The sequence below is a fragment of the Monodon monoceros genome, unplaced genomic scaffold (assembly GCF_005190385.1).
Source record: "Monodon monoceros isolate NGI ecotype Baffin Bay Population unplaced genomic scaffold, NGI_Narwhal_1 Super_Scaffold_3, whole genome shotgun sequence".
Lineage (NCBI taxonomy): Eukaryota > Metazoa > Chordata > Mammalia > Artiodactyla > Monodontidae > Monodon > Monodon monoceros.
In genome coordinates this window covers 10904353-10930289 of record NW_021703780.1, presented here as the reverse complement: position 1 = coordinate 10930289, position 25937 = coordinate 10904353, and the positions used below count along the sequence as shown (strand labels likewise).

General features: G+C 44.8%; 1 protein-coding gene across 1 annotated transcript in view; it reads right to left on the bottom strand.

Moving 5' to 3' along the window:
- PHACTR1 (phosphatase and actin regulator 1) overlaps positions 1–25937 on the bottom strand; it is a 535135-nt gene that overhangs the window by 14759 nt on the left and 494439 nt on the right. Inside the window, 1 exon segment of the mRNA XM_029242440.1 lies at positions 25034–25190. Within this exon segment, the coding sequence (XP_029098273.1) occupies positions 25034–25190 (157 nt within the window).

Sequence of the window (25937 nt, the reverse complement as noted above, 5' to 3'; positions counted from 1 at the left end):
AGAAAGAGAAAAACAAATACTGTATGCTAACACATATATATGGAATCTTAAAAAAAAAAAATGGTCATGAAGAACCTAGGGGCAGGACAGGAATAAAGACGCAGACGTAGAGAATGGACTTGAGGACATGGGGAGGGGGAAGGGTAAGCTGGGATGAACTGAGAGAGTGGCATGGACATATATACACTACCAAATGTAAAATAGATAGCTAGTGGGAAGCAGCCACATAGCACAGGGAGATCAGCTCGGTGCTGTGTGACCACCTAGAGGGGTGGGATAGGGAGGGTGGAAGACACAAGAGGGAGGAGGTATGGGGGTATATGTATATGTATAGCTGATTCACTTTGTTATAAAGCAGAAACTAACACACCATTGTAAAGCAATTACACTCCAATAAAGATGTTAAATAAATAAATAAACATAATATGTTGCTTTACAAGAAAAAAAAAGGGCTAAACAACAAAAACAAAAAGAAACTGGCAGAGGATCTGAATAGACATTTTTCCAAAGAAGACACACAGATGGCCAACAGGCACATGAGAAGATGCTCCACGTCACTAATTACCAGGGAAATGTAAATCAAAACCACAATGAGATAGCACTTCACACGTCAGAACGGCCATCATCAAAGAGACCACACAAAACAAATGTTGGCAAGCATGTGGAGGAAAGGGAGCCCTCGTGCACTGTTGGTGGGAATGTAAACTGGTGCAGCCACTATGGAGAACAGTACGGAGGTTCCTCAAAAAATTAAGACTAGAATTACCATAGGACCCAGCTATTCCACTTCTGGGTATTTATCTGAAGAAGAGGAAAAACCCTCATTTGCAAAGGTATCTGCACCTCCATGTTCACTACACCATTATATACAATAGCTAAGATATGGAAGCAACCTAAGGGTCCATTGATAGATAAAGAAGATGTGGTACATACACACAATGGAATATTACTCAGCCATGAAAAAGAACGAAATCTCACCATTTGCAACAACATGGATGGACCTTGAAGGTATTATTCTAAGTGAAATAAGTCACACGTAGAAAGACAAATCCCATATGATTTCACTCCTATTAGAATCTAAAAAGACCCCAAAGAAACGAACAAATACAATAAAACAGAAACAAACTCACAGAGATCAGATCAGTGGTTACCAGAGGGGAAGGGGACCTGGGGTGGTGGTGAAATGGGTGAAGGGGGTCACTGTATGGTGATGGATGGTAACTAGACTTGTGGTGGTGATCACATTGCAGTGTATACAGCTGTTGAATTATAATGCTGTAGACCTGAAACTTATATTAAAAAAAAAGAAAAAGAGAACCACATGCCCGGATAAAGTTCCAGGAATGATCACACAACGGGCCTCAGCATCACAGAGATGTTTGTATTTCTGAGGCTCTTGAAAATTATTTAACAATCCTGCAGTTAATTACTCAGCATTCTGCTTCCCCCATTGGGATGAGGTGTGTGTGAGACGAGAAAACTGTGGAAGGAGTTTGAGGCCCCTCTGAGTCCTCCGATGGGACTAAGGGGTATAAAAGAGTGCTGTCCTGGTAGCAGAGGCTACAGTCCCTCCCCAAACAGTGGCAACTAGCGTGTACTGTTGGCAAGACGTTTACACCGTGGACTCTGGAGACCCAGAGTGAAGATAAGAAATCCACGGAGTCGCCAAGTGTAACTATTTTACCCCCAGTGCTCACTGACAGCTGATTCTGTGATTCCCCAAGACCATCACCACTTAGGCTGTAGACAGGGAATGGGCCTCAATGCCAGAGAAAGGAGTTTTGATCAGATACCTGTCTGCAAACCCCACAGCGCCCTGGAAACTGCTGGAAATGGTGCTCCAAAGTGCTTTTAAGTCTGTAAGAACATTTTCACGTCTATTCTTCATTTTCTTCTCAAAACATCCCATGAAGGGATTACTTATCCACACTGATAAGGGCCCTCTGGGTATCTGGAAATTCACAATGCTGGAGGTTCCAAATTTGGACTCGGCAGTCTTCCTGTCCTTTCTAAAACAGCATTCTCAGACTGTAGGAAGAAACTTGAGATTACACAGCTGGGCAAGCTGGTGTCAGAGGTCTGGAATGCAACTCCTGACTCCACTTAGAATGAGTTTCTTAGAGGCTCTGCCTCACCTTTCAATTTATTTTCCCTGAGAAAATTGGTTTCTTTGGTAGGGATGCACAGCCACCTTTCTGGGACCATTTAGTAAAACCCATGTTTTTACATGAAGCTTGGGTTTGGGGGCCGTATGTTTTGAAGAAGCCCTCCAGATTCAAGGTGGAGTTTGCATCTCAGAAGGGGGAGGGGGGGCAGTGTTTTGGAATCTTATGCCCTGAAGTGCCTGCAGAAGGCTCCGTCACTGGCTTGTGCTAAGCAGCCCATGGGTCCCACGACCAGATGCGTTGCCTGGTTCTATTCTGGCCTTTTTCTGTTTTTGTTTTTCTTATGCGACATGTTTGAAGGGGACAAAACAATGAGTGACTGAAATCTAACCAGAGAAAATTCTGCTATTAACTAGGCAGCCTTAGCATTAAACACACATGATTTCAAATGAGGCCTTCTATTTACGTTTCACTTCTCTTGAAAGGGTCTGAGAACATCCAGGCTAATCACAGATATAAAATGTAGCTAAGCCCTCCCGAAGGGCACGTATTATAACTAGTTGTTTTGACTTTGAAAATGAGATTCGGTAGGAAAGTGATATCGTGGCTTAATGACAAAGTGCTAAACAGCTCAGGAGTTAGGGGACCTGGGTTCCACTCCTGGCTCTGCCCTGAACCCACCTGGACAAGGTATTGGACCCGCTCAGCCCTATGTTCTTTTCTCTGCAAATAATAGGAGTAATTGAATAAGCTAATGCTGATTTAATGCCTAAGAAGTACAGGCATGGTTCTGAGAACTGCACGTATATTAGTTCATTTAATCTTCAGGTCAGCCCCTTGAGGTAGTACTGTCAGCATCTCCATTGCACAAAGGGGAAAAGGGAGGCACAGGAAGTTGCATACCTTGCCCCGGGTCGCAGAACTAGCACAGGGCAGAGCCAAGACTTAAACCCAGGCACCCGGGCTCTACAGTCTCAACACTCTTAACCAGTGTATTAGTTCCCTATTGCTGCTGTAACAAAGTACCACAGATATAGTGATTTAAAACGACACAAATTTATTATGTTACAGTTCTGGAGGTCGGAAGTTTGGAATGCGTGTCTGTGGGCTAAAACCAAGGAGTCAACAGAGCTGCACCCCTTCTGGAGGAAGGGAAGAATCTATTCACTTGCCTTCTTCAGCTTCCAGAAGTGCCCTGCCTTCCCTGTGCCTTTTCCAAGCCCACAGCGTCGTATTTTCCAATCTCAGACTGACTGCAACCGTTCTTGTGATAACACTGGACCCACCCAGATAATCCAGGATAATCTGTTCAACTCAAGATTCTTAACCACAGCCTCAAAGTCTCTTTTGCTATGAAAGGTTATAGGCTCCTAGGTTTGGGGATTAGGTCATGGGTGTCTTTGGGAGGGGGAGATAGTCTGTCTACCACAACCATAATACCCTACGAGTCAGAAATTGCAAACTGATGTCCAGTGGGTTGCATTTAACTCTGCAAGTTCTTCTCCTTGCTCAGAGGTTACAGTTTTTTCCCCCCGAATGCCTTTAGAGAGGGTATGTTTGTTCTAGTTAGCCCGGTCCCCAACTCTCGCTCAGATAATACCTGTCCTGCTTTCTTCCTTTCCAATCATTCCTGGCCCTGAGTTTGAGACCCCTGGATAAGATCATCAAGTCATAAGAATCCTGACTTTTGTTTTCCTTCTTTCATCCACCAATCTACCCAACGCTGACTAAGAACCTCACTGAGGACTGAGCACTGATAGCTCTTAGGAACTCAAAGCCTAGAGGTGCACGTTAGTGATGAAAATTCGCAGGTTAAAACTGGAGCCATACTTTTCAGGAGCTAGACTACAATAGAACACCCTCAAAACGGCCAGCAACTTGGACATGATTTAGACTCTCATGGCAGTTTAGAAGACGCTACAGACTCTCTCAGTGTCTCAGCTTGGCTACCAAGAGGGTCAGCCAAAAACAGATCAGCAGATGTGTGCGAGGGGGGCTGGGCACTAGGCAAAATTGTGAAGGGGATCATGTTTTTGTCAGAGTTCTGTCTCCTGGACCCTTCCCCTCTCAGGTTCTTGGAATTACATCATCACTCTTTCTATGTCATTCCTCTCAAGACCGGTTCTTAAAACAGATTCTTAAAAATGTTCTTAGCCACATTCAAATGTAAATTCATTCATTCGTTTCACAAATAATTGAGTGCCAGCTCTGTGCTGGGCATCGGGGTCCAGTGATGAGCAGAAACAGATCAAGGTCCTGCCCTTCTGGAACTTAGAGGCTGGAAGGGGCTGGGAGAGGCAGTCATTAATCACAGTGACAGGGGGATAAATTAGGAGTTTGGGATTAACATATGCACAGTACTATACATAAAACAGATAACCAACAGGGGCCTACGGTATAGCACAGGGAACTATACTCAACATCTTTTAATAACCTACAATGGAAAAGGATCTAAAAAAAGAATATATATGTATATACGGAATCATTTTGCTGTGTACCTGAAACTAACACAATATTGTAATTCAACTATATTTCATTTTTAAATTTTTTAGTTTATGTTGGAGTATAGTTGATTTACAATGCTGTGTTCGTTTCAATGTTAGTACAGCAAAGTGGTTCAGTTATCCATATATACATATCTATTCTTTCTCAGATTCTTTTCCCATATAGGTTATTACAGAATATTGAGTAGAGTTCCCTGTGCTATACGGTAGGTCCTTGTTGATTATCTATTTCAACTATATTTCAATAAAAAATTTAAAAATTACCAAAAAAATTAAAAAATAAAAAAAATTCACAGTCATAGAAAGAAGTATAAAACTCTAGTAAGAGGTTCCATGGTGAGGCATCTGGGGCAGTGATACTGGGACCTGACAAAATTAGGAGGTCAGGAAAGGCTTCCCAGAGGAAGTGATACTGTGTCTGTGCTCAGATCTGGAGGATGGAGGAAGCCAGGTTGATGGAATGGACAAAGCAAGGGGAAGAAGGATGGTGGGAAACAAGCCAGGAGCCAGGCCATGTGCCCATGGAGGCTATGTTAAGGAATCTGATCTCCCAAGGAGCAATGTGAAGCCACTGAAGAGTTTACATTTAAGGGTAGGAGAGGGGAGGAACAAATGAACATTTCAGGTTTACAATAGGTCACATTGTCTGTTGTACAGAGAATGGGTTGGGAGACGCACGAGGCAGTTTGAATAGGAGCCTCAGAGGCTACTGCACACCTGGTAGAGGATGACGGACACCTGGGCTAGGCTATAATGGTCGATGTGCAAGTTCTTAGGGAGTCCAGCTGACAGACCATGGAGACACAGCGTCTACGGACAGAGGGGGAAGGAGGAGGTATACTGGATATCTCTTAGGTTCCATAACTTACGCAGCTGGACGGATGGTTATATGCTACTCACCCAGAAGGCAGGAAACACTGGAAGGGAACCGGGGCATTTGGGGGGAGGATGGGGGAAGGGTGGAAGGGAACCACGAGTCTGAGTTTAGATCTGTTGAGTCAGAGTGATTGTGCAACGTCAAAGTGGACGCATCCAGTAGGCAGCTGGATATACAGAGCTCGGTGCAGAGGAGATGGCTAGGCCAGTGATAGAAACCTGTGGCTAGTTTGCAATTAGATAATATTTGAAGTCAGGGATACAGAGAGAGCACAGAAGGAGAAGAGGAGAGGGCTTAGGATGGGGCCTTACAAAATTCCAATATTTAATTCTCAGACTAAGGAAGACACACCTGCCAGGGAGTTAGAGGAGGGGCAGGGCACGGAGACAGGATGAAAATTAGAACATGGCATCCTGGAGGCAGAGGTAGATGCGTGCGGCCAATGAAGTGGGCAGATGAGGCCTGGAAAGACTGCCCACTGGGTTTAGCACCGGGGACGTTCTTAGCGAGCTCACCTAGAACTCTTTCAGGGGGTGGTGGGGACAGAAGCCAGGCTGGAGTGGGTTGAGAACAGAGGTGAGAAAATGGACACAACAAGTATGAAGGCCTCCTCCGTGAAACCTGGTTTTGAAGGGACCAGAGAGTTGGAGGTGAAGGAGGCTCGGGTGAGGTTTATAGTTTTTTAATGGGAGGAGACTGACATGTTTAACAGAAAGAACCCAGATTAAGTGGTGGTGGTGCCGGTGAGAAGCTAAATATATAAGGAGGGCGGAGGCTCCATGGACAGTGCAGGAGTCCTGAGAAGGCAGGAGGGGTTGGGGTTTTAGGGGCAGAGAAGACCTTATCTTTCAACTGGAGGAGGGACAGCCCTTCACCGTGACAGGAGGCTGCAGGAGAAAGTGCGCTGTATGGAGGTTTGTATGTTTGGTATTGGAAGAAAAAAGGGTGCTCCCAACTGATGGCTTTTACTTATTCTTTCAAGTTGGACTGTAATAAAGGTGACTTACATTAGTTTAAAATATTACCTTTCCTTGAGGGATTTGTCTTTGAACAGAGACAAGTTCATGAAGCAAACGGATAAAGCTTTAGCTTCAGTCATCAGAATTTCAGGGGCACGCCCGGGGCAGCCTGCCATCTTCACCAGGTGAAGCAGCCATCTGCTTGGTTCCTTTTGTTTGTTTGTTTGTTTGTTTTTGCGTTACGCGGGCCTCTCACTGTCGTGGCCTCTCCCGTTGCGGAGCACAGGCTCCGGACGCGCAGGCTCAGCGGCCATGGCTCACGGGCCCAGCCGCTCCATGGCATGTGGGATCCTCCCGGACCGGGGCACGAACCCGTGTCCCCTGCATCGGCGGGCGGACCCTCAAACACTGTGCCACCAGGGAAGCCCCAAGCAGCTCAGTTTGAAAAGGAGGAGAGAGTTCCCGTCCCCTACCCTGGCCACCCTTTCTGCTTGTGGGGACACTTTCCAAACTGCCTGTACTGTTTCAAATGGGTGGTGAGTGGGTTGACCTTATTTTGTTTTACGTCACACGGGGTTTCAAGTCTGCAGGCCGAAACACTGGGCCAAGAGGAGGGGCGGACTCTCAACCACTGCGCCACCAGGAAAGCCCTGCTTGGTTCCTTTTAAGATCTACCTTGTGTGCAAGCTTTGGTTAATAGAAAGCTGAGCAGAAGGGCACGATGACCGTATTAATGGGCAGTTTTATGAATAATCCCGAGGAGCTAATAATTCTGAGAAGAAAAGCAGAGATGCCTTCTGAATGCACTGAATCTCTTACGCTATCCTCACCTTGACAGTAGATTTAAGTAATTGTATCTGATTTAGACTAACATTAAATTAAAATTTTTCCTGATTAGATATTTAGACATGACCATTCACATGCTAGATGACACAGGAAACTCCTTTTTTGGGAGCTAAACATTTATATAGAGTGAATTACCCAAAAGTAAAGGTTTAATGTCCTTTCAAGTGATGTGTTTAACTAGCTCTGCTATTATATATGTGACCCTGGTTTACACAGCATCTCTGAGCAGCAAAATTGTTTGCACGCCTCAAATGATTTCTCCTTTACCGTGGATCACGGCTAAGTGATTTCCACTCACCGTGAACTGGAAAAATCACTGACTCCCATTTAAGTGCCACTTGCCATCCACTGCCACACATGAAGCCTTCTATTTTCTTTCAAAATGTAAGAATGGATCTTATTCTTTATCAGTCTGAACAACTCCATCTACACCACTGACCATAAGAGAAAAGCAAACAAGCTAACATTTTTCTGTGAAACCAACCAACCAACCCCAAACAAATGGCACTCAGGTGTTGGCCTTGGAAGGAGGAGACTGCTAGCAAATGCAGCAGGAAGATGCTTTAAATCTATGCAGAGCAGCGGAGAACTGTCTTCGAGCATTACAGCATCTCCCCAGAGAAGTGACACGACCCTTGTAGGTTTTGCTGGTTTGACTTGACGCCGACAAGGATTCGTTCTGCAGCACGGATCTAATGAGCCTTCTCCAGGCTTCGGAACAGCAAGGTCACAGCTTTCACTAGTATTTACAACTGCTTATGGTTTGGAGGGCCCTGATTTCAAAGTCTGGATCTCTGAAGCTGTATCTGCATTTCAGGAAAAAAGAAAAGCAGAATTGACTTCGGTTTGTTTGCTGCACCTCAGAGGGAGGTAACTGCCTTCTCAGACAGTTGGAAAGAGAAAAGGCAAAGGTGCTCGTGGAGACTGACAGAAAGCCAGGTCCTCTTTCCTAAGGCAGGAGAAGATGGGGTTTTCCCCCCCATCTTAGATAAGCACGCTGGGGCCAGGTAAAGGGGGGAAGCACTGAATTCCATCCCCTGCACCTCCTTTGGCATCTTTCCCTAGGACCTGTCAGTGCCATGAAGCCTGGGGCATTTCTGTCTGGTCCTGGTCATCACTACATCGCCAGTTCCTAGGAGACCACCGAGACCATCACAGGTGCTCATTTAGTAATTATCTAACCCAGATCCTATGAGTTCTGATGCCACACATGCTCCCTGGATGATGTCATCAACACTCACGACTTCAGTTAGCATCTACATGCCAGTGACTCCAGATTCCATACCCCTAATCGTACTTTTGAGTTCCAGACACCTTTCCAACTGCCTTCTTAGACTCCTATAGGCCATCAAACTTAAAGGGTCCCAAAGGAATTAATTTACCTTCTTCCCCTCCTGTGAAGGTAGTTTTGCCAACTGGACACATTATTTTGTCTACCAATAATATTCTGACCCCCAGGGAGCTGCCCAGGAAACTGGGAATTATCCCCTCTGTACTTCACCCCCGGGGGTCACTCAACCACCAAGTCCCAACCATCTTTCCGTCCATCCCATCACCACCTCCTCCAGAAAGCAGGCCTCCAGCATCTCCCCCATGCTGCCACCCTATCCTCTTCCACCCCAGACAGAATGGTCTTTCTAAGGGGCACATCTGATCCCTCCACTCCCGGCTTGAAAGCTATGCACACCTTCCCGATGCCTGCAGGGAGGAGTCAAAATACCCAAATGTCCTCTAAGGTTCCTTGTGATCTGGCCGCTTGCCAAGCATCACCCCCACCCTATTCTTTAGTCATACCCACCTCCTCTTGGTTCCTTCCAGATTTGCATGCCCTTCCTTCCACCTAATATCCTTTCTCTTCCTCTTTATCTGGCGAACTGACAATAATCCCCAAGATTGCAGCTTAAACCTCAAATATCACTTCCTCTGTTCACCAGCCCTTGGTTAAGGTGCTTTCACAGTCTATGACAATAGTCCTGTGGCTCTTGTATCCTGGTGCTTGTTATTCTTCCTACTGCTCATCTCGTCCACTGGAGCCCAGAGCTGAAGCTTTGTGAGGTGCGGCCATGTCTGCCCCATCCACCACCAGGGCTGCTTCATGAGTGTACGACCTGGGCAGTTGCAGAGAAACCCCCCACTCGGAAGGGTCCCGTGCCTGGAGCTGAATGTTCTTGAGGTCTCAACCGCCCATCACAATCTGGCTTCTGTCCACACCACTCTATTGTGCTGGTTTTCAACCAGGGACAACTGTGCCCCCCAGGGTGCATTTGGAAATGTCTGGGGACATTTTTGGTTGTCATGATGGGGGAGGATGCCTTTTCTGATTCTACCAGGCACAACTAGTCACTCCCTCTGCTGCGTCCTTCCATCTTGAGCACGCCTCATCCATCACACTGATAACATCCACTTACACGAAGACCTCCTCAATTAGACCGTGAATGCTTCAAAGGCACAAGTTATGTCTTATTTACCTCTGTGCTTCTAGACTTAGTAGAGCGCCTGGCGCGTGGAAGGGACAAGTCATAATACTGTAGCCTTGTTGTTGTGCCCGTGGGGATGACCAGAACCCTTGCTCCCGGAGGGGCTCCTCTGGGAAGTTGCACAGCAGTTTGCTTTTACACCTCAGTACTCTGCCCTCTACCTTTCTTCTCTGTAAATGAGGCAGCGTGACTTTTTTTTTTTTTTTTTTGCGGTACGCGGGCCTCTCACTGTTGTGGCCTCTCCCGTTGCGGAGCACAGGCTCCGGATGCACAGGCTCAGCGGCCATGGCTCACGGGCCCAGCCGCTCCACGGCATGTGGGATCCTCCCGGACCGGGGCACGAACCCGTGTCCCCTGCATCGGCAGGCAGACTCTCAACCACTGCGCCACCAGGGAAGCCCGATTTCCAGGAATCTGAGTCAATAATTTTCCCCTTTTTTCCCCTCCTCCTCATTCCCCTCAAGCTGTTAACAAATAGCCTGGCTACAGCATAAGAAAGAGCACAGGCTGGGGAAAATGCACTGGGATTTGGAGCCCTGCCCTCCTGGCCTGTGTCCACCATTAGCCAGAAGGCCCCCTGGGTACATCACAGTGCTTTACCTCTCCCTGCACCCGAGTTTCGCCAAATGACAAACAGCCATAACAACAATCTGAGAGAACTGAATGAGAAGAAGATGTGAAAGTCCCCTTTAAAATTAAGTATAAAGCATGAAATATTATTTCTGGTAACTTGAAAAAAAGTCTCTCACCTCAACTAGCTAAACAGGTTACTCTTAAGAGGGAAATGGTTTTGGCTTTATTCACTGGAGGCTGTGGCCCCAGTGTGAAGCCCCGTGGCAAAGATAAAATATTGTAAGGAATAAAATCAGAAAAAACATTGGAATAATGCCGGTCGTGTTGAGATGAAATCAGTTTGGGGAAAACAATGGAACTATGTGTGTTGCATAGCATCAAACTAAAAAAAACAAACAGCAGGGCTTCCCTGGTGGCGCAGTGGTTGAGAGTCTGCCTGCCGATGCAGGGGACACGGGTTCGTGCCCCGGTCCGGGAGGATCCCACATGCCGCGGAGCGGCTGGGCCCGTGAGCCATGGCCGCTGAGCCTGCGCGTCCGGAGCCTGTGCTCTGCAACGGGAGAGGCCACAACAGTGAGAGGCCCGTACTGCAAAAGCAAAAACAAAACAAAACAACAAAACAAACAGCACAAAAACTGAGAGCCTACAGCCTGAATACTTTTAGTGTTCTTAAGATTATTAGATATAAGCCCCAAATGAGCAATCAGGAAGATTTCACTTTGAAACAGTATATGAGTTGTTGCAATAGAAATTAGATAGTTAAAGAAGTTAACCTAAGACTATACTCATCTCAATAAGGCCATGTTTACATGAAGAATCAACCAAAAGAAATGCTAAATCAATGTGATGTCAAAAGATAAGCAATGTGGGAATAAAAATAAATGTCCTCTATTCTACTTTAAAGTGACTGAGGAGACTTGGTCACCTTTATCTTTATCTTATCTGTCTGTCCATCCACCCGTCCATTTGTCCATGCACCCATGCATCTGCCTGTTCATGAGTGAGTCTGTCCATTCATCCATCTATCCATCTGTCCATTACATACCAGACATTGGTCTAGGCCTTCAATCAGAGCTAAGTGTAACAACTAACAATATTAACAAGAATGACTGGGTGTGGACGATATGATAAAAGTTCTGCCATCAGATACATACTGTTTTTTATCTTTTGTCCTTAGCCTCTTCCCAAAACATAAAAACTGAAATTTGGCCTTTATTTATGTTTGGTTTTGTTTTTAATCCTTCAGTAGATAGCTCTACTGCAAAAGTTAACATTCTCCCTAGGAACAAAAGCATTTTTAAATAAACTTCCATCAGAATCTTCAACAAGTTTAGTACGATCTGGTGAGAGGTCAAGGCAAAAGACTAAGAGTGAGGGCTTCCCTGGTGGCGCAGGGGTTGCGAGTCCGCCTGCCGATGCAGGGGCCGCGGGTTCGTGCCCCGGTCTGGGAAGATCCCACATGCTGCGGAGATGCTGGCCCCGTGAGCCATGGCCGCTGAGCCTGCGCATCCGGAGCCTGTGCTCCGCAACGGGAGAGGCCACAACAGTGAGAGGCCCGTGTACCGCAAAAAAAAAAAGATTAAGAGTGAGGCAAAACAAGTGCATCAGTACAGCCCCTAAGCACCACACACCTCACTAGTCAAGTGGGAACAAAAAATATCCTCAAGTTGTCAACTTCAAGCTCATCCTTGGTCCTCTTCCTATAGCGTTTTGTCTGTTCTCCTGATCTCTGCCGTTTCTGAGTCAGTGGTTCTCAACCTTGTAGCACATTAGAATAACCTATATTATCTTAAAAAAGACCGATGGCTGGGCCACGCTCTGGACCAATTAAATCAGAATATCTGAGGGTAAAGCACTGTTAATATACTTTTTAAAGCTTCCTAGGTCATTTTTCAGCAGTAGCTGGGAACTCCTTAACTGTGGCAAATTCCTGGGCGCCAGACCTACTGAATTAGGAACGTTTGGGTGGAACCCAGCAGGCTGTGTTGTTTAAACACAGGACATGACGACATACGGATCTTCAGGAGATATGCATGCATATTCAAGTGCGAGAACAAGGGCACCGGCATCTGGATATTCTTTTCTTAACTTGAGCCTTCCCCCAGGCGCCCCTGTACTTCTTGTCCTTCTTTAAAGAATATTGCTTCTGATGAACAGATCTCCGGAACAAGGACAAAAAGTGATTCAAATGAAAAGAGGAAACTCCGGGGTTCACTGTTGAGTGACTGTCCTGGACAGTATCATGGTTAGGATGACTTGTGCAGTCTAGACAATACAGGAATGTCATAAGAATATATACTTATTCATCCACTCATTCATCCACAAAATACTGTGGTTCCAGGTTTCCCCAATGCCTTGCTTTGTTGGGCCTCAATAAACAATGTATAAAACGCTTGACTACTTTCCAAAGCAAGGCAAGGGATGGAGAGTTGGAAGTAGGTCCCCTGATGCCTCCTCTTGTGCCTGCTCTGACTATGACACCTGGGAGACTCCAGGACCTACAGGGTCTGTGCAGCTCACGCTCTTTTCCTGTTCCCCCCAAAGGCCAATCTGTCATCTTGGGGCCATCAGCACCTCCCAAGGAGAGGCTGAAGGGTCTTATGTGAGACAGAGGCTGGGAGACAGCCGTCAAGCATCCCCAGCCCCTTCTCTCCTCTTCATTCAACAGGACTACAGCTATTTTCCTACAGCTGCCTCTCAGGGCCTCTTCTGAGTTCCTATTTCTGGAACAAATCACAACTCCAGTTCAGATGAGATTTCACGCTGTTTAGAAACCTGGAGATGAAAACACAAAAAACCCCAAAGAGTCCCAGATGCTCCAGTAGAGGGGATTTTGATCATCTGACTTCGCAAGGTTTTCTATAATTCTCCTTTGTTAAAAGTCTCATTTCCATACTGTTTCCTCATCTATGACGCCACAATTTTAACATAAAGCTTCATCTTAAAACCATTAGTCCTGTAGAACAAAAGAGTGGTAAAGAATATAGGTATTCTCATTAAATTAGAAGTGCTTAACCATGATAATGTTCCATAAAATACATATATATGATGTAACAGACATCATATATATGTATATATACACACATATATATGTATGTATGTGTGTCTATATACACACACACACACACACACACACACACACATACATCTTTTTCCCCCAGCAGCATGGTGGATTTTAGGAATGTCTAACCAGTTTGGATTTGCACTTTTGCATTTTTTGAAAATCTATTTGTTAATTCTAAAAGAATCAGGAAAAATGGAGTTCTAATAATGGAATGGGTCTATTTGTCTAGGAAAGGATCTATAATATGGGAAAGGCAAAGAAGAAAAAGAATGTAAAAATGGAGCGTGATACGGCTGCTTCAACCGACTTTACCTTGACTATACAGGAAACAAATATAAACGCTTTTACTAATTTCTTGGCCTTATCTATAAAATGGATTGGGAGACAGGTAGCTTGTAAGAAGAGACTGTATCGCCTCAAGTATGTTCCCAAAAAGAGACCATGAATTCATAGCACATATCTATCCCAGCGTGGTGGACAGTAGGCCATATCCTTTTCTCTCGTGTGTGTGTGTGTGTGTGTGTGTGTGTGTGTGTGTGTGTGTGTGTGTGCGCGCGCGCGCGCATACATACATCAGCATTCTATTATTAATCAATTAGGAAACATACCATGTAACACACAATGTAAATGCAGGACAAATTTAAGCTACTTTCTTAGGTAGGCTAAACCTGACATTATATATATGCTTTTTTTTTTTTTTTAATGAATAAGCTTATTTTATTTCTGCCTGGACAAAGTTGTATGAATTTACAGCTCCTTCGTGGGAAACGCCTGAGTATTATCCAGGTGCTGCTGTTGACTGTGGGGTGAGAATCAGATTTCATAGGCTGTGGCCCCAAATGGCTACGTGTGGTTAAAGACTGTGAGGAGAGAGGGTAACGCGCGAGAGAAATGAGATGGAGAAATGCTCCGAGGATGTGCTGCGTGGACACAGCAGGCTCCAGGCAGAAGGTACCCGCTCAGCCTCACTCAGCTTCCGCAAATCTAAAGGAAGTACCAGGTCACTCAGGGAGGGTGTGCTGAAGGCTTCCCGTGGATGGGACATTGCCTGGGCAGCTTGGGGTGGAATGTGCAGGTGGCAGACTCATTGGTTCAATCAAATTTGGGGAGGGCAGCTCTCATTTTAACTCACAGGAAGAGGTAATGACCTCTCTCAGCATCTTTCAAGGGGGAGCTTGATAAGTTACAATATGCAGACGAGCAACACAAGGAAAATCATGAGTCCAAAGGAGGCTTGGATTGACCGTAGGTAAAGCTCTTTTCAACACACTGATCACCTGTCAGTACCGAGTATTTATCTGTCTGCCTGCTGTTTTTTTCCAAGGCACTAATAAGGCTGCCCGTTTTGAAGAACTATTGTTTTAATGGTTCATTGGGCACAGAACATAAAATTTTCATGATCACACTTCCTAAAATAGAAGCGTATTCACTTATATTTCAAAGGAACTGCCTTCGGAATCAGAGGGAAAAGCGATTTTCCAGGGTTTGTATCTTTGGATGACTTCCCTTGTTTATATTCTGTCAAAAAAATCACTGTTTAGTTAGCATATATGCAATTTTCAAGGCTATTCTAAAAATCTTTGCATTCTAAACCAAGAAGAGTGAAATGAATATAATGAAGATAAATAAAATGAATTACTCTTATTAGCATTTTGCATGAGAGTTAGGGTTTTTTTTTTTTTTTTGCCAGTCAACAAAGATGTGAGGGGACCTATGAAAAACAACTGTTGTGCAAATGTCTCAGCTGTAATCCAGTTCTGCTATTTAAATATTCAGGACTGTGTGCAAGCTCTAAGGAGAGCTGTCGAAAAATCACCTTCAATCAAACCTGCAGCCAAAGCTGGTGGATGAGGGAGAAAGTACTCTACCTACCATGGAAATTAGCCTGGAGACGAGAAATGCCAACCTCACCGTTGAAACAAAGAACAAAGAAATCTTCCTAAGTATAAGGGATTAGAGCTTCACTTATCGTCTGAATGACAGAATCACTAGAACAGGCCAACTCCAAACTAAGGCCTCAGACACAGAATCTTCAAAAGTACCTGATCAGTCTTCAAAAATTATTAACGAGATTTTCTCAGCTGTGATTAACTATTAAGATGGGGAAATGTCTCTCACTTGGGCACTTAATTTAAATGTTCTTTTAGCTATGTGGGATTGAGGAGGAAACAGTGCCCATGAAAGAAACTACCCATGAGAGAATTCACAGATTCCTTATTCATGGGCTTTCTGACTTCTGAAAATGTTTCTTAAAGATTTAATTCAAAACCTTTGAGTCATTTCTCTCTCTTTCAGACATGAATTGAGAAAATCAACTGAGATCTATGACTTGTCATACTTTCTAACAAATAACTGGCCTGTTTCTTCCAGTGAGAAGGGAATACATCTCTCCCCTTTCTGGGGGATATTAATTTTTAGCACTGGCTGGGGTCAGAGGTCTTGGTTTCAGATCCCAGTGTAGCCAGCTAACTGTATGAACTTGGCTAGCAGCTTAATTTCTTTTGGCCTCAGTTTCTTTAACTGTAAAATTAAGGGTGCTAGAGGCAGTCATTCAGGAGACGCAATTGTGAAGGAGGTAAAGAAACTCACAAATAGACTCCTTGTGATATAGGTACAAAGCTCACTGTGGAAAAAAAAAACTCCAAATAAGCTAATCTGAAAGCACTAGACCAGATTTTGAAGCACTCTTCCATGTGACAGAAGCATCTTTCAACCAAAGTTTGGTGCTTCATAAGGTGATTTAACTCACTGTTTATTCATTGCCTCCCAGTAGATTCACAAATCCCAGTAGATTCACAAATTCATTGCCTCCCAGTAGATTCATGAATAAAAGTATGATAGCAATGACACATCCTTATGACTGTTTTAGTTTACAGAGGGATCAAAAGATTGTAGGAAAGAAAAAAAATATATTACAAGAAAAATGGTCTGACAACTCAAGTTGAAGTTGTTCCTATTAACACATAAATGTTTAGATTATTCAGTGATTAAGTTATCCAGAGCCCTGTCCCATCACCATTCTTTCAGGAACATTGAAAGGAAAAAAAATGGAAAGAGAAACAGTCTAAAATACATTCCCACCAATAAAAGAATGTAGCCCAGAAGGACCCACACTTTCCCCACAGAACCTGCCATCAGCATCTCTTTCCCAGGCTAAAACAGAGAGCAATGGGTAACCTTGACTAATCTCTTTGAAAGATGATTATCCAGCTACCTTTTTTTTTTTTTCTGGCCACATTGCAGGGCTTGTGGGATCAGAGTTCCCCAACCAGGGATCGAACCCATGCCCCCTGCAATGGAAGCACTGAGCCCTAACCACTGGACCGCCAGGGAGTTCCCTCCAGCTACCTTTTAAATGATACCTCATACAGTGTTGTGCACCATCAATTCTAAAAGAATTCCAACAGAATCAATTTGTCGAGGTTCCATGGTCTCCTTCAGTAACTTGTTTCCCTGAAAAGTTAACCTTAAACGCACAGAAAACAAACTTATTCAGCTCAAGGTGCACTGTTCCTTTCTGAGATCTCCCAGTTGTACTTAAGCTAGTTTTTTCTTTAAACATGAGCAATGTTTATTCTGGGCCTCATTTTTCTCTAATGGAGATTATTTTGATCTCCTGGCCCTCAGGAGCAGTCCATTCACTGACACAGCTCATGGGCATGTGGTGATGTCGGTCCCAGCACAGGCCCTCACAAACTTTCCTCATGATCTGCTCCCTTCAGATGAACCGTGACTCTGCACAGCAACTGCCAACTGGCTACCTTCTTCCTTCAGCCAATGTGAAAAGCCTTTTATTTATTGTTGTTTTTGCCAAATGAAAACTGTATATATTTAAGGTGTATGATGTGGTGTTTTCATAAATGTCTATATTGTGAAATGATGACCACAAACAAATTAATTAGCATCTCATTCTACCTCCGAACGGGAGAAAGTCTTTGCAAGCGAATCAATGGACAAAGGATTAATCTCCAAAATATATAAACAGCTCATGCAGCTCAATATTAAAACAACAAACAACCCAATCAAAAAATGGGCAGAAGACCTAAATAGACATTTCTCCAAAGAAGACATACAGATTGCCAACAAACACATGAAAGGATGCTCAACATCACTAATTATTAGAGAAGTGCAAATCAAAACCACAATGAGGTATCACCTCACATGGGTCAGAATGGTCATCAACAAAAAACCTACAAACAATAAATGCTGGAGAGGGTGTGGAGAAAAGGGAAGCCTCTCGCACTGTTGGTGGGAATGCAAATTGATACAGTCACTATGGAGAACAGTATGGAGGTTCCTTAAAAAATTAAAAACAGAACAACCATACGACCCAGCAATCCCATTACTGCGCGTATACCCAGAGAAAACCATAATTCAAAAAGACACATGCACCCCAATGTTCACTGCAGCACTGTTTACAATAGCCAGGTCATGGAAGCAAGCTAAATGCCCATCGACAGATGAATGGATAAAGAAGATGTGGTACATATATACAATGGAATATTACTCAGCCATAAAAAGGAATGAAATTGGGTCATTTGTAGAGAAGTGGATGGACCTAGAGACTGTCATACAGAATGAAGTAAGTCAGAAAGAGAAAAACAAATATCGTATATTAACGCATATATGTGGAACCTAGAAAAATGGTACAGATGAACCGGTTTGCAGGGCAGAAATAGAGACACAGATGTAGAGAACAAACGTATGGAAACCAAGGAGGGAAAGCGGGGGGTGAGGGGGTGGGTGGGCGGTGGTGGGATGAATTGGGAGACTGGGATTGACATGTATACACTAATATGTAGAAAACAGATAATTATAAAATTATCTGCTGTTTCTGCTGTATAAAAAAATAAATAAATAAAATTCAAAAAAAAAAAAAAAGAATGGCAATCAGTAATAACAGACAAACAGAAACAGATGTGTAGCTGCCCTTAACTTTCTATCAGTCAGGTCACGCTGTAGCCTCGACTCAACTCAGCACCTTTCGGAAGATGTCAGCCTTTCTGGAGGACTTTTAAGAGAGGATTTTCTATTTTGCCCAGTGAGTTAATGGGAGATGTCAAATGATCTGAAAGCCACTGAGCTGCTCGAAGATTCCACATGTCTGTTATGCAAATGCTGCAGGATTCAATAACTCCATTCTCGTCATATTTCACCCTGATTTAGCTTGTTCTGATCACTCAGTTCAGCTTGGTGACTGGTACTTAATTTCAGTTTTCTTTATGGGACGGTTCAGAATCCACAGAAAAAGCCCACTGACCTGAGCCATTCCCTGCCAGGCTTTGGGGATGTGAAGATGAGCAGACACAAGTGCCCTCTTTTTTTTTTTTTTTTTTTTTTTTGCGGTACGCGGGCCTCTCACTGTTGTGGCCTCTCCCGTTGCGGAGCACAGGCTCCGGACGCGCAGGCTCAGCGGCCATGGCTCACGGGCCCAGCCGCTCCGCGGCATGTGGGATCCTCCCGGACCGGGGCACGAACCCGTGTCCCCTGCATCGGCAGGCGGACTCTCAACCACTGCGCCACCAGGGAAGCCCCATATTATTTTATATTCTGCCTATAGTGTGAACTACTTAGGAGCATAAAATACAGATTTAGAATACTCTTTCTAGCATATTAAATTCTGAATAAGAGAGAATAACACATTAGGTTTCATGGGGATGATCAGGTCATCACTTTTCCACCTCCCCTATCTCATTCCCCACCCCCCTGCCACTGCAAAGACAACAGCTATTTAAGAGGCGGCCATCATAAATACCAAGGAGGAAAGAAGAGGGAGAATTTTGGTAATTTTCAAAGGCGGGTCCTACATCTCATCTGCCCTATGATGCTTGGTGTGGATCTCATGCTGTATGTATAGATTCAAACTGTCAACAATTACCAGTGCTTTAACCTTAAATCCTTCTGACTCCCAGACTCAACACACATTAAGGAAAAGAAAGCAGTGACAGCTATTTCAACCAATTTCTTCATTCAACTTAATGTGTTTTTCCATAGTCACAAACACTCTGAAAACCAACTGACTAAATTCCTGAAAGCTGGGTCAAAGTTCTTTCTAGGAATAGAGTATATTGCTTTAGTGATTAATCCACATAACCACATTCAAATTAACTTGGACCCTAGAAGATGTGAATTCCCAACTGCTACAGAGAGACACATGCACATGCTCACATTGACACCTATCACACACGGAAGAGTTCTATCTCATGTCATCAAAGTATACAGGGCATGCCCATAGAATTTAGGACTATACGGTAGATAGGAAAACCTATGGTTTCCAGGTCAGAGATTATATCCAGGGGGCACAGGCTGAGACATGATCCCGGGGCTAAACTTAACCCATAATTATATTCTGCTTGGTCTGTCCAATGTTTAAAAAATTCCGAATTTTCATTTTAAAAAAATCCAGATTTTTAAAAAAATAAGATCTGACAAACTGGCCTTTCATTTCTCCAAAACAACAGGGGACTGAAGCTGAAGAGTGGTGACCCCTTTAGATAAAGGATGGACTTTCCATCTCACCCCAGTTCCCAGCACTCCCTGTTAACAATCTTAGAACTGCCCGCTTCCCTTATGTTCAATACCTGCCTGGCCCCAGGTGTGCATTTGAGTTTGTGGCTCCTTTTCTAGGTAGACCCACTTTATGCTTCCCCAAAAGGTATGGGCTGAATTGTATCCCCCCAAAATACAAATGTCGAAGTCCTAACCCCCAGCATCTCAGAGTGTGACCTTATTTGGAGATAGGGTCTTTACAGAGGTCATCAAGTTAAAACAAGGGGATGAGGGCTGGACCTTAATCTAAGATGACTGGTTTCCTTATAAAAAGGGGAAATTTGGACACAGAGATACACACGCCGGGAGAAGATGAAGGCAAAGACTGTCAGTGAACCACCAGGAAGGGGAGGGGCCTGGAACAGATTCTCCCTCACTGCCCTTAGAAGGAACCAACCCTGCCGACACCTTGATTTCAGACTCCCAGGCTCCAGAACTGTGACACCATACATTTTTGTTGTGGAAGCCACTCAGTTTGTGGTACTTTGTTATGGTAGCCCTAGAAAACGAATACTCCCAGCAGCTGAAATTAAGTCAGCATCTCCTTTGATTGTTGGCAAGAATCATAAGTGAGTGGCCTGAATCACCAGCTATGTCTGGTCTAGGAAAAGGACATCACAAGGAGAAACATCCTTTCCAAAACCCAGCATGGTTTCCAAAGAGTTTCCCCGTAGGGATGCTTCCCATTTTAAGACAGGGCTATGCCTGCTCCAGCTCAGAGGGAGGCTGAAAACATCGTGGTCAACCATGATTGCAAAAAAGATGATGACAACCTGCTGTATAAAAAATAAAATAATAGAAATAAATTTTAAAAAAAGATGACAGTTCACCCCTGAGCGGGACATGGATATCTTAAGGGTGAAGAGATATTTTAGGGGAACAAGTATGTCACGGAGGCAGATTGCCCGAATCCTTATTTATTCCTGAGCTTAATTTAGATTATATACTCCTACGTATACTGCAAGGCACCTCCCATTTTATTGTCCTTCCCAGGCTTTCTCTCCCCCTGTCTGATCCAAACCTTAAAGAAGGTATTGGAGGGGACTGAGGGAGGGGACCTCAGTTGGAGAGGACTGGACAGCTGGGTCTGAAAGGCTGGCTGTTCCCAAGAGAAGGCTTAGGCGCACTGGCTGTTGAGTAACCAAGAACAGATCACGTTTCAGGGTCTTAGCTCCTTTTTAAAAAAATAAGTAGTCTTAGTGACTTACAGGATGATTCACTTTCTAAAGGATGTTTCAGAAGCAAAAGAACAACTCCTTTAGGCATCAGACTTCTATTTAGTCCCTCAAAACCCCATTCCCAATGGTCTTGAGCGCCATCCTTTAGTTGTGTGTGTGGGGTCATTTCTTCAACCAATCAATGCCCCAAGCTGGAAAGTAAGTGGCTTAGGGCCATATCAGCTGTCCCCTGACTGATCAAGAAAGAGGTCATCCTCACTATGGACACTGAGAAGTATGTCTCCATGGCTAATTTTTTAAATAATTTTTTTTTTTGCGGGAGGAGGGGGTAGTAAGATGTATTTCAAATAAATAACATGGAGTCATGTGGGTTGAATATTAATCTTAGGGGAGTAAAAAGCTTGGTAAATGAAGGGAGCTGAAAGTGGATTGGAGAGCTAAGATCACACAGGCTGACCACCTCCTAGGGTTCAGGTTGAAGGGCCCAGAGAAGAGACTCAGAGAGAAAGCAGCAGCATCCTGCATTTGGGGGCTTTGCAGGGGTGAGGGATGGCCCTGAGGTCTCTATATTTCCACTGACTAGAGAGGTCCTTGGAGAAGAAAGGACCTGCTCACGCAGCCTTAAGAAGGGACCCTCAGACCTGTGGGCTTGAAGCTTCTTGAGAACTCCGTCAATTTAATTTTTTAAGCATGTATCCCCACACATGCCATTTCTCTATTTATAAGTTATATACAAGTACTGATACTACTGCATTGATATATATGTGCATTATAACACAGACACAATCGACTTAAAAAGAATGACATAAAATAAATTTAAGTCGAAGTTCTACTATTTCATCCCTCGGACACCCCAGCGGATGGACGTGTTGACCCCTTGGTTCTCTGCGACCGGCCTGAGTCTGTAATACACAAGGAGCAGAGAAATGCACACCCAGCTGACAACGTTCATGTCTCAAGGGCAGAGCCCTCACCTCTCAAATGGCGGTTGGTTGAAACAGTTATTTACTATCAAAGCATCCAGGTGACTTGATGACCGAGGTTTAGGAGAGTCTGCCCAATAGCATCCACGAGAAAACATTTTTGGAAGAACAATATTTTTGCATTCTTAGGTAGAAACTCTCCCTTAGTACTTGACATCATTTTACTTGATGTTTCTGCTCCCTTCCCCCAATTTGGGATTATCCTTGGAGTGCTACATTATTCTTTTATGCTATTAAAACTGTCAGACTAAAATTATGTTTTCTATCTTGCTCACTCCATGAGGACCGCAGACTTGGCCGTAGGCTTTTCAAAGAGCTTGAGATTTCCAGTACATCTTACGACCTCAAATAGCCAAAGAAAGCCGCAGCCTTGCAGCTTCGGAAATGCAAACTCTACAACAGATTCCTACATACTCTTAGTTACTTTTGATGATGATGAAGTTCACAGTTTGCACAAAGTGATCAGATGATCTAATCCCCTCAGATTAGGAAATGTAGACCCAGAGTGAGCAAACATCTGCTTAGGGAACCCTCAGAACCAGAGCTAGAAGCCAAGGCTCTGGGCCTCAGATTAGTTCTCTCTCTACCATGGTCACCTTCCGGTTCTCAGATTTCTCCTTCATTCTCCCCTGGCTTCAGGATAAATGAGTGGCTGGAAGCACCAAGCTCGGTTCTCATCCAAAAGAGAATAGTCCTTAAAATTCCTTTCTAAAGAAGACCTTGAGACGTGGATTAGGCCTCCCCACCAGATTTGCTGAACTCTGTACAACTCTGCTGACCTGCTCAACACTCCTGATGTCCTTTCCTTTAGGCCCAGTTCCTGTAATCTGGCTGAGATGCCAAGGGTTATACCAGAAGGAAATAAACTCCCTAGTTGAAAGAGTGAACAAAGAAGAAAGGGACTCAGAGCTCAACACTTGGAATATGCCCAATGCTGTCCTCTCTACCTCCATCTTTCTCTCCCTGGTCAGTGTGTCTTCTTCTACTGACCAGGGTGAACGAGGGTCGGGAATAGACATCACTATGGTGAACGCTCAGTGGATTTTATGAGTCCTGAGCAGGATTTAAGTGCTGTCAGAAGAGGAAAGGTTGGGAAAGGGATGATTTCCAAGGATAAATCTTCAAATGCAGAGAACTTCCTGCAGTGCATGGTGGCCTATGTCTCTTCCCACCTCTGGGTTGTGTCACTGCCATAGCCACGTGCTAATAGTGGTGGGATGCGGCTATGGATTCAGGCATGAGAAGCTGGGCTGTGTCTTTTCAGGAGCGTGTTCTGGGACAGTGGCCTTTTTCACTTTGTCAGTTTCCTCCAGGTGGATGGTGCTCTGTGGTGGGCAAGCAGAGTGGCCGGCTGCACACATCTGCTTTCCATATCTCCCATCTTTGTCTCTCTCTCCACAGAAGATGCCACCTTGGGCAGCTAGATGTGTTGGCATCTCACATACATCTGCAGAGAAGTTTTCAATTTTCCCCACAATCCTGGGGCTCTGCTTATACTGTCACAAAGCTGGGAAAATGGAAGTGAGGGAAAGAACTAGAATAAAGGATACCCATGCTCCTTTGTCCTAGTCAAAGGATAATGGAAATGAACTTTTGGGAAGAGGGGCTGGGGTCAAGGATCTGCTTCTTCTCTTATTTCTAGTCCCCCAGTGGAAAGCCCTATTTGTATCAGGTGTAAAATTGAACAAGCTGGTTCAGGAAGCAGCCTAGAACTATATCCACCCAACCCACTGAACCCCAGAGAGAGAATGTGGCTATATGCAGTGTAGGAAAGGAGACTTGGGGAGCCAGTACCGTTGCCTCCAAGTACCTGAAAGCATGTGTGTTAAGAGGAGTGAGGTAGCTGCAGAAAGAAAAGAATATGACCAATGCGTGGGAAATGCTTGGACAGGGATTTCACTTCAACAGAAGGAACGGTGTTTAAAGTCAGGCTCTTCCACCATGGGACAGGCTCCCTAGAGGAAGTGAGAGAGACTGTTTTAAGTGCTTTACTTATATTGTTTAATTCTTACAACTCCCCATCTTATAAAGGCAGAAAACACAGGGGAAGAGAATAAGTGACTTACACGAGGCTATGGGGCAGTAAGTGGGAAAGTCAGGAGGAAACCCTGGGAGACCTCTAAACCCTGCATCCAAACAGTGAGCGTGGTGCCTGGGCCAAAGTGAAGGTTCACCTGGTGACTATTATTACAGAGGCAGCATCATATATGGTCAAGAGGGAGAGCTCCACAGCCATTCTGTCTGACATTACGCAGGTAACTAAAGTTCTCTCTCGTGTTCTCATCTGTGAAATGGGCATAGAAATGTCCATTTCATAGGGAAGCTCAGAGATTAAATGAACGGACACACATAAAACGTTTAGAAGAATGCCTGGCTAATAAGTGTGTCACAGATGTTAGCTAACACCGCATAAAGATGCACTAGGTTATAAATACACACGTAAGTGTTTAACGTATTAATATGACATACTGCTTTGCCTGTGTCTGTAATACCTGCTCATAGGGGCAATCACTCAAGAAGAGTCCCAGCTCAGTAATGAGGCATCTTTACCCACCACTGATGTCTTCTAGTTGCACAGTCTAGCAGAAAAGTCCATTTATTCGATTGCTTTGTGCTTAAGCAAACCACAGTGCCTAGGTATATAGGTCCTCAATTCTACTGGATGATGGGAATTGTTCTACAGGTGCTTATTCTCCCTGGAAATCCTCCTCTCAGCTTGAACCTTTAGTCAAGTGAAATTTCTAAGATTCTGATGAGTGAAAAAGAGGGGACCATAAAAGCAACCCTGCAGAAGAAATGGAATATTTTCCACGGACTTTTTCTGCAGGGAGCTCTTCAGAGACACTCAAAACAGATCTGAGGATGGAGACTGAATTCTTGCACAGAAATCCGTGGAGCCGGCGGCTGCGCTGTCCTACCTGGTGAGCTTGGTGCCGATCTGCTGCCTCAGCTCCAGCCGTTCCTCGTCCGTCTGCCTCGGGAGGATGTTCTTTTCTTCCAGCTCTCGCTTGGAGGGCCTGTTGCTGAGTTTGATGGCTAAGGAGTCCTTCCTGCACACCTTCATGGCCAGGGAGCCTGCAGGAAGGGAGACATGAGGTAATAAGGCTGTCACCAACCTGCTCGGGCTCCCCCCAGGGACAGCCGTGGACCACAAGGTGAGAGACGGGGAGACAGATATAAGAGCCCAACACCTGAGCGCGGTCAAGACCTCGGTCAAAGGAGGAAAGCTACAGTATGTGACTTTCATACAGTTCCTGCAATCAGCATGCCCTTTCTACCTCACAGTATGCTGGGCATGTGCGGGGCACATGGAGAGCCTGTGATTGGATCTCTGCTCCCCAGGAACTCCCCCCCCCCCCAATGTGGGCAACATCACAAAGGAGGGGAGGACAGACTGCGGAGTGCAAAACAGAATGCAAAGGGCGGAGGAGGCGTGGCCGGCACGTGCAGGATAAGTGAGGCCAACAGGCAGCAGGCCGGCGGGCATCTGCGTGTGTGGACGCTCAGAGGTGAAGGATAGGCGGGGGAATCACAGGAGACAAAAGAGATCAGCTACAGTGGGGCTGGAGGGTACAGGCAAGTAAAGTTGGGCAAAGTGGGGTCCGTGTGGGGTGGGAGAGGGGGCAAGCTCATGGAAACAGGCAATATTCTGGGTCTACTTTTCCTTTTATTTCCTCACATCTGGAATAAATCCATGATTCTCAATCAGGAGCGATTTCTGCCCCCACCAGGGACATTTGGCAAAGTCTAGAGACATTTTTGGTTGTCAAACTCGAGTTTGCTGGGGAGGGTGCTACCGGCACCCAGTGGGTAGAGGCCAGG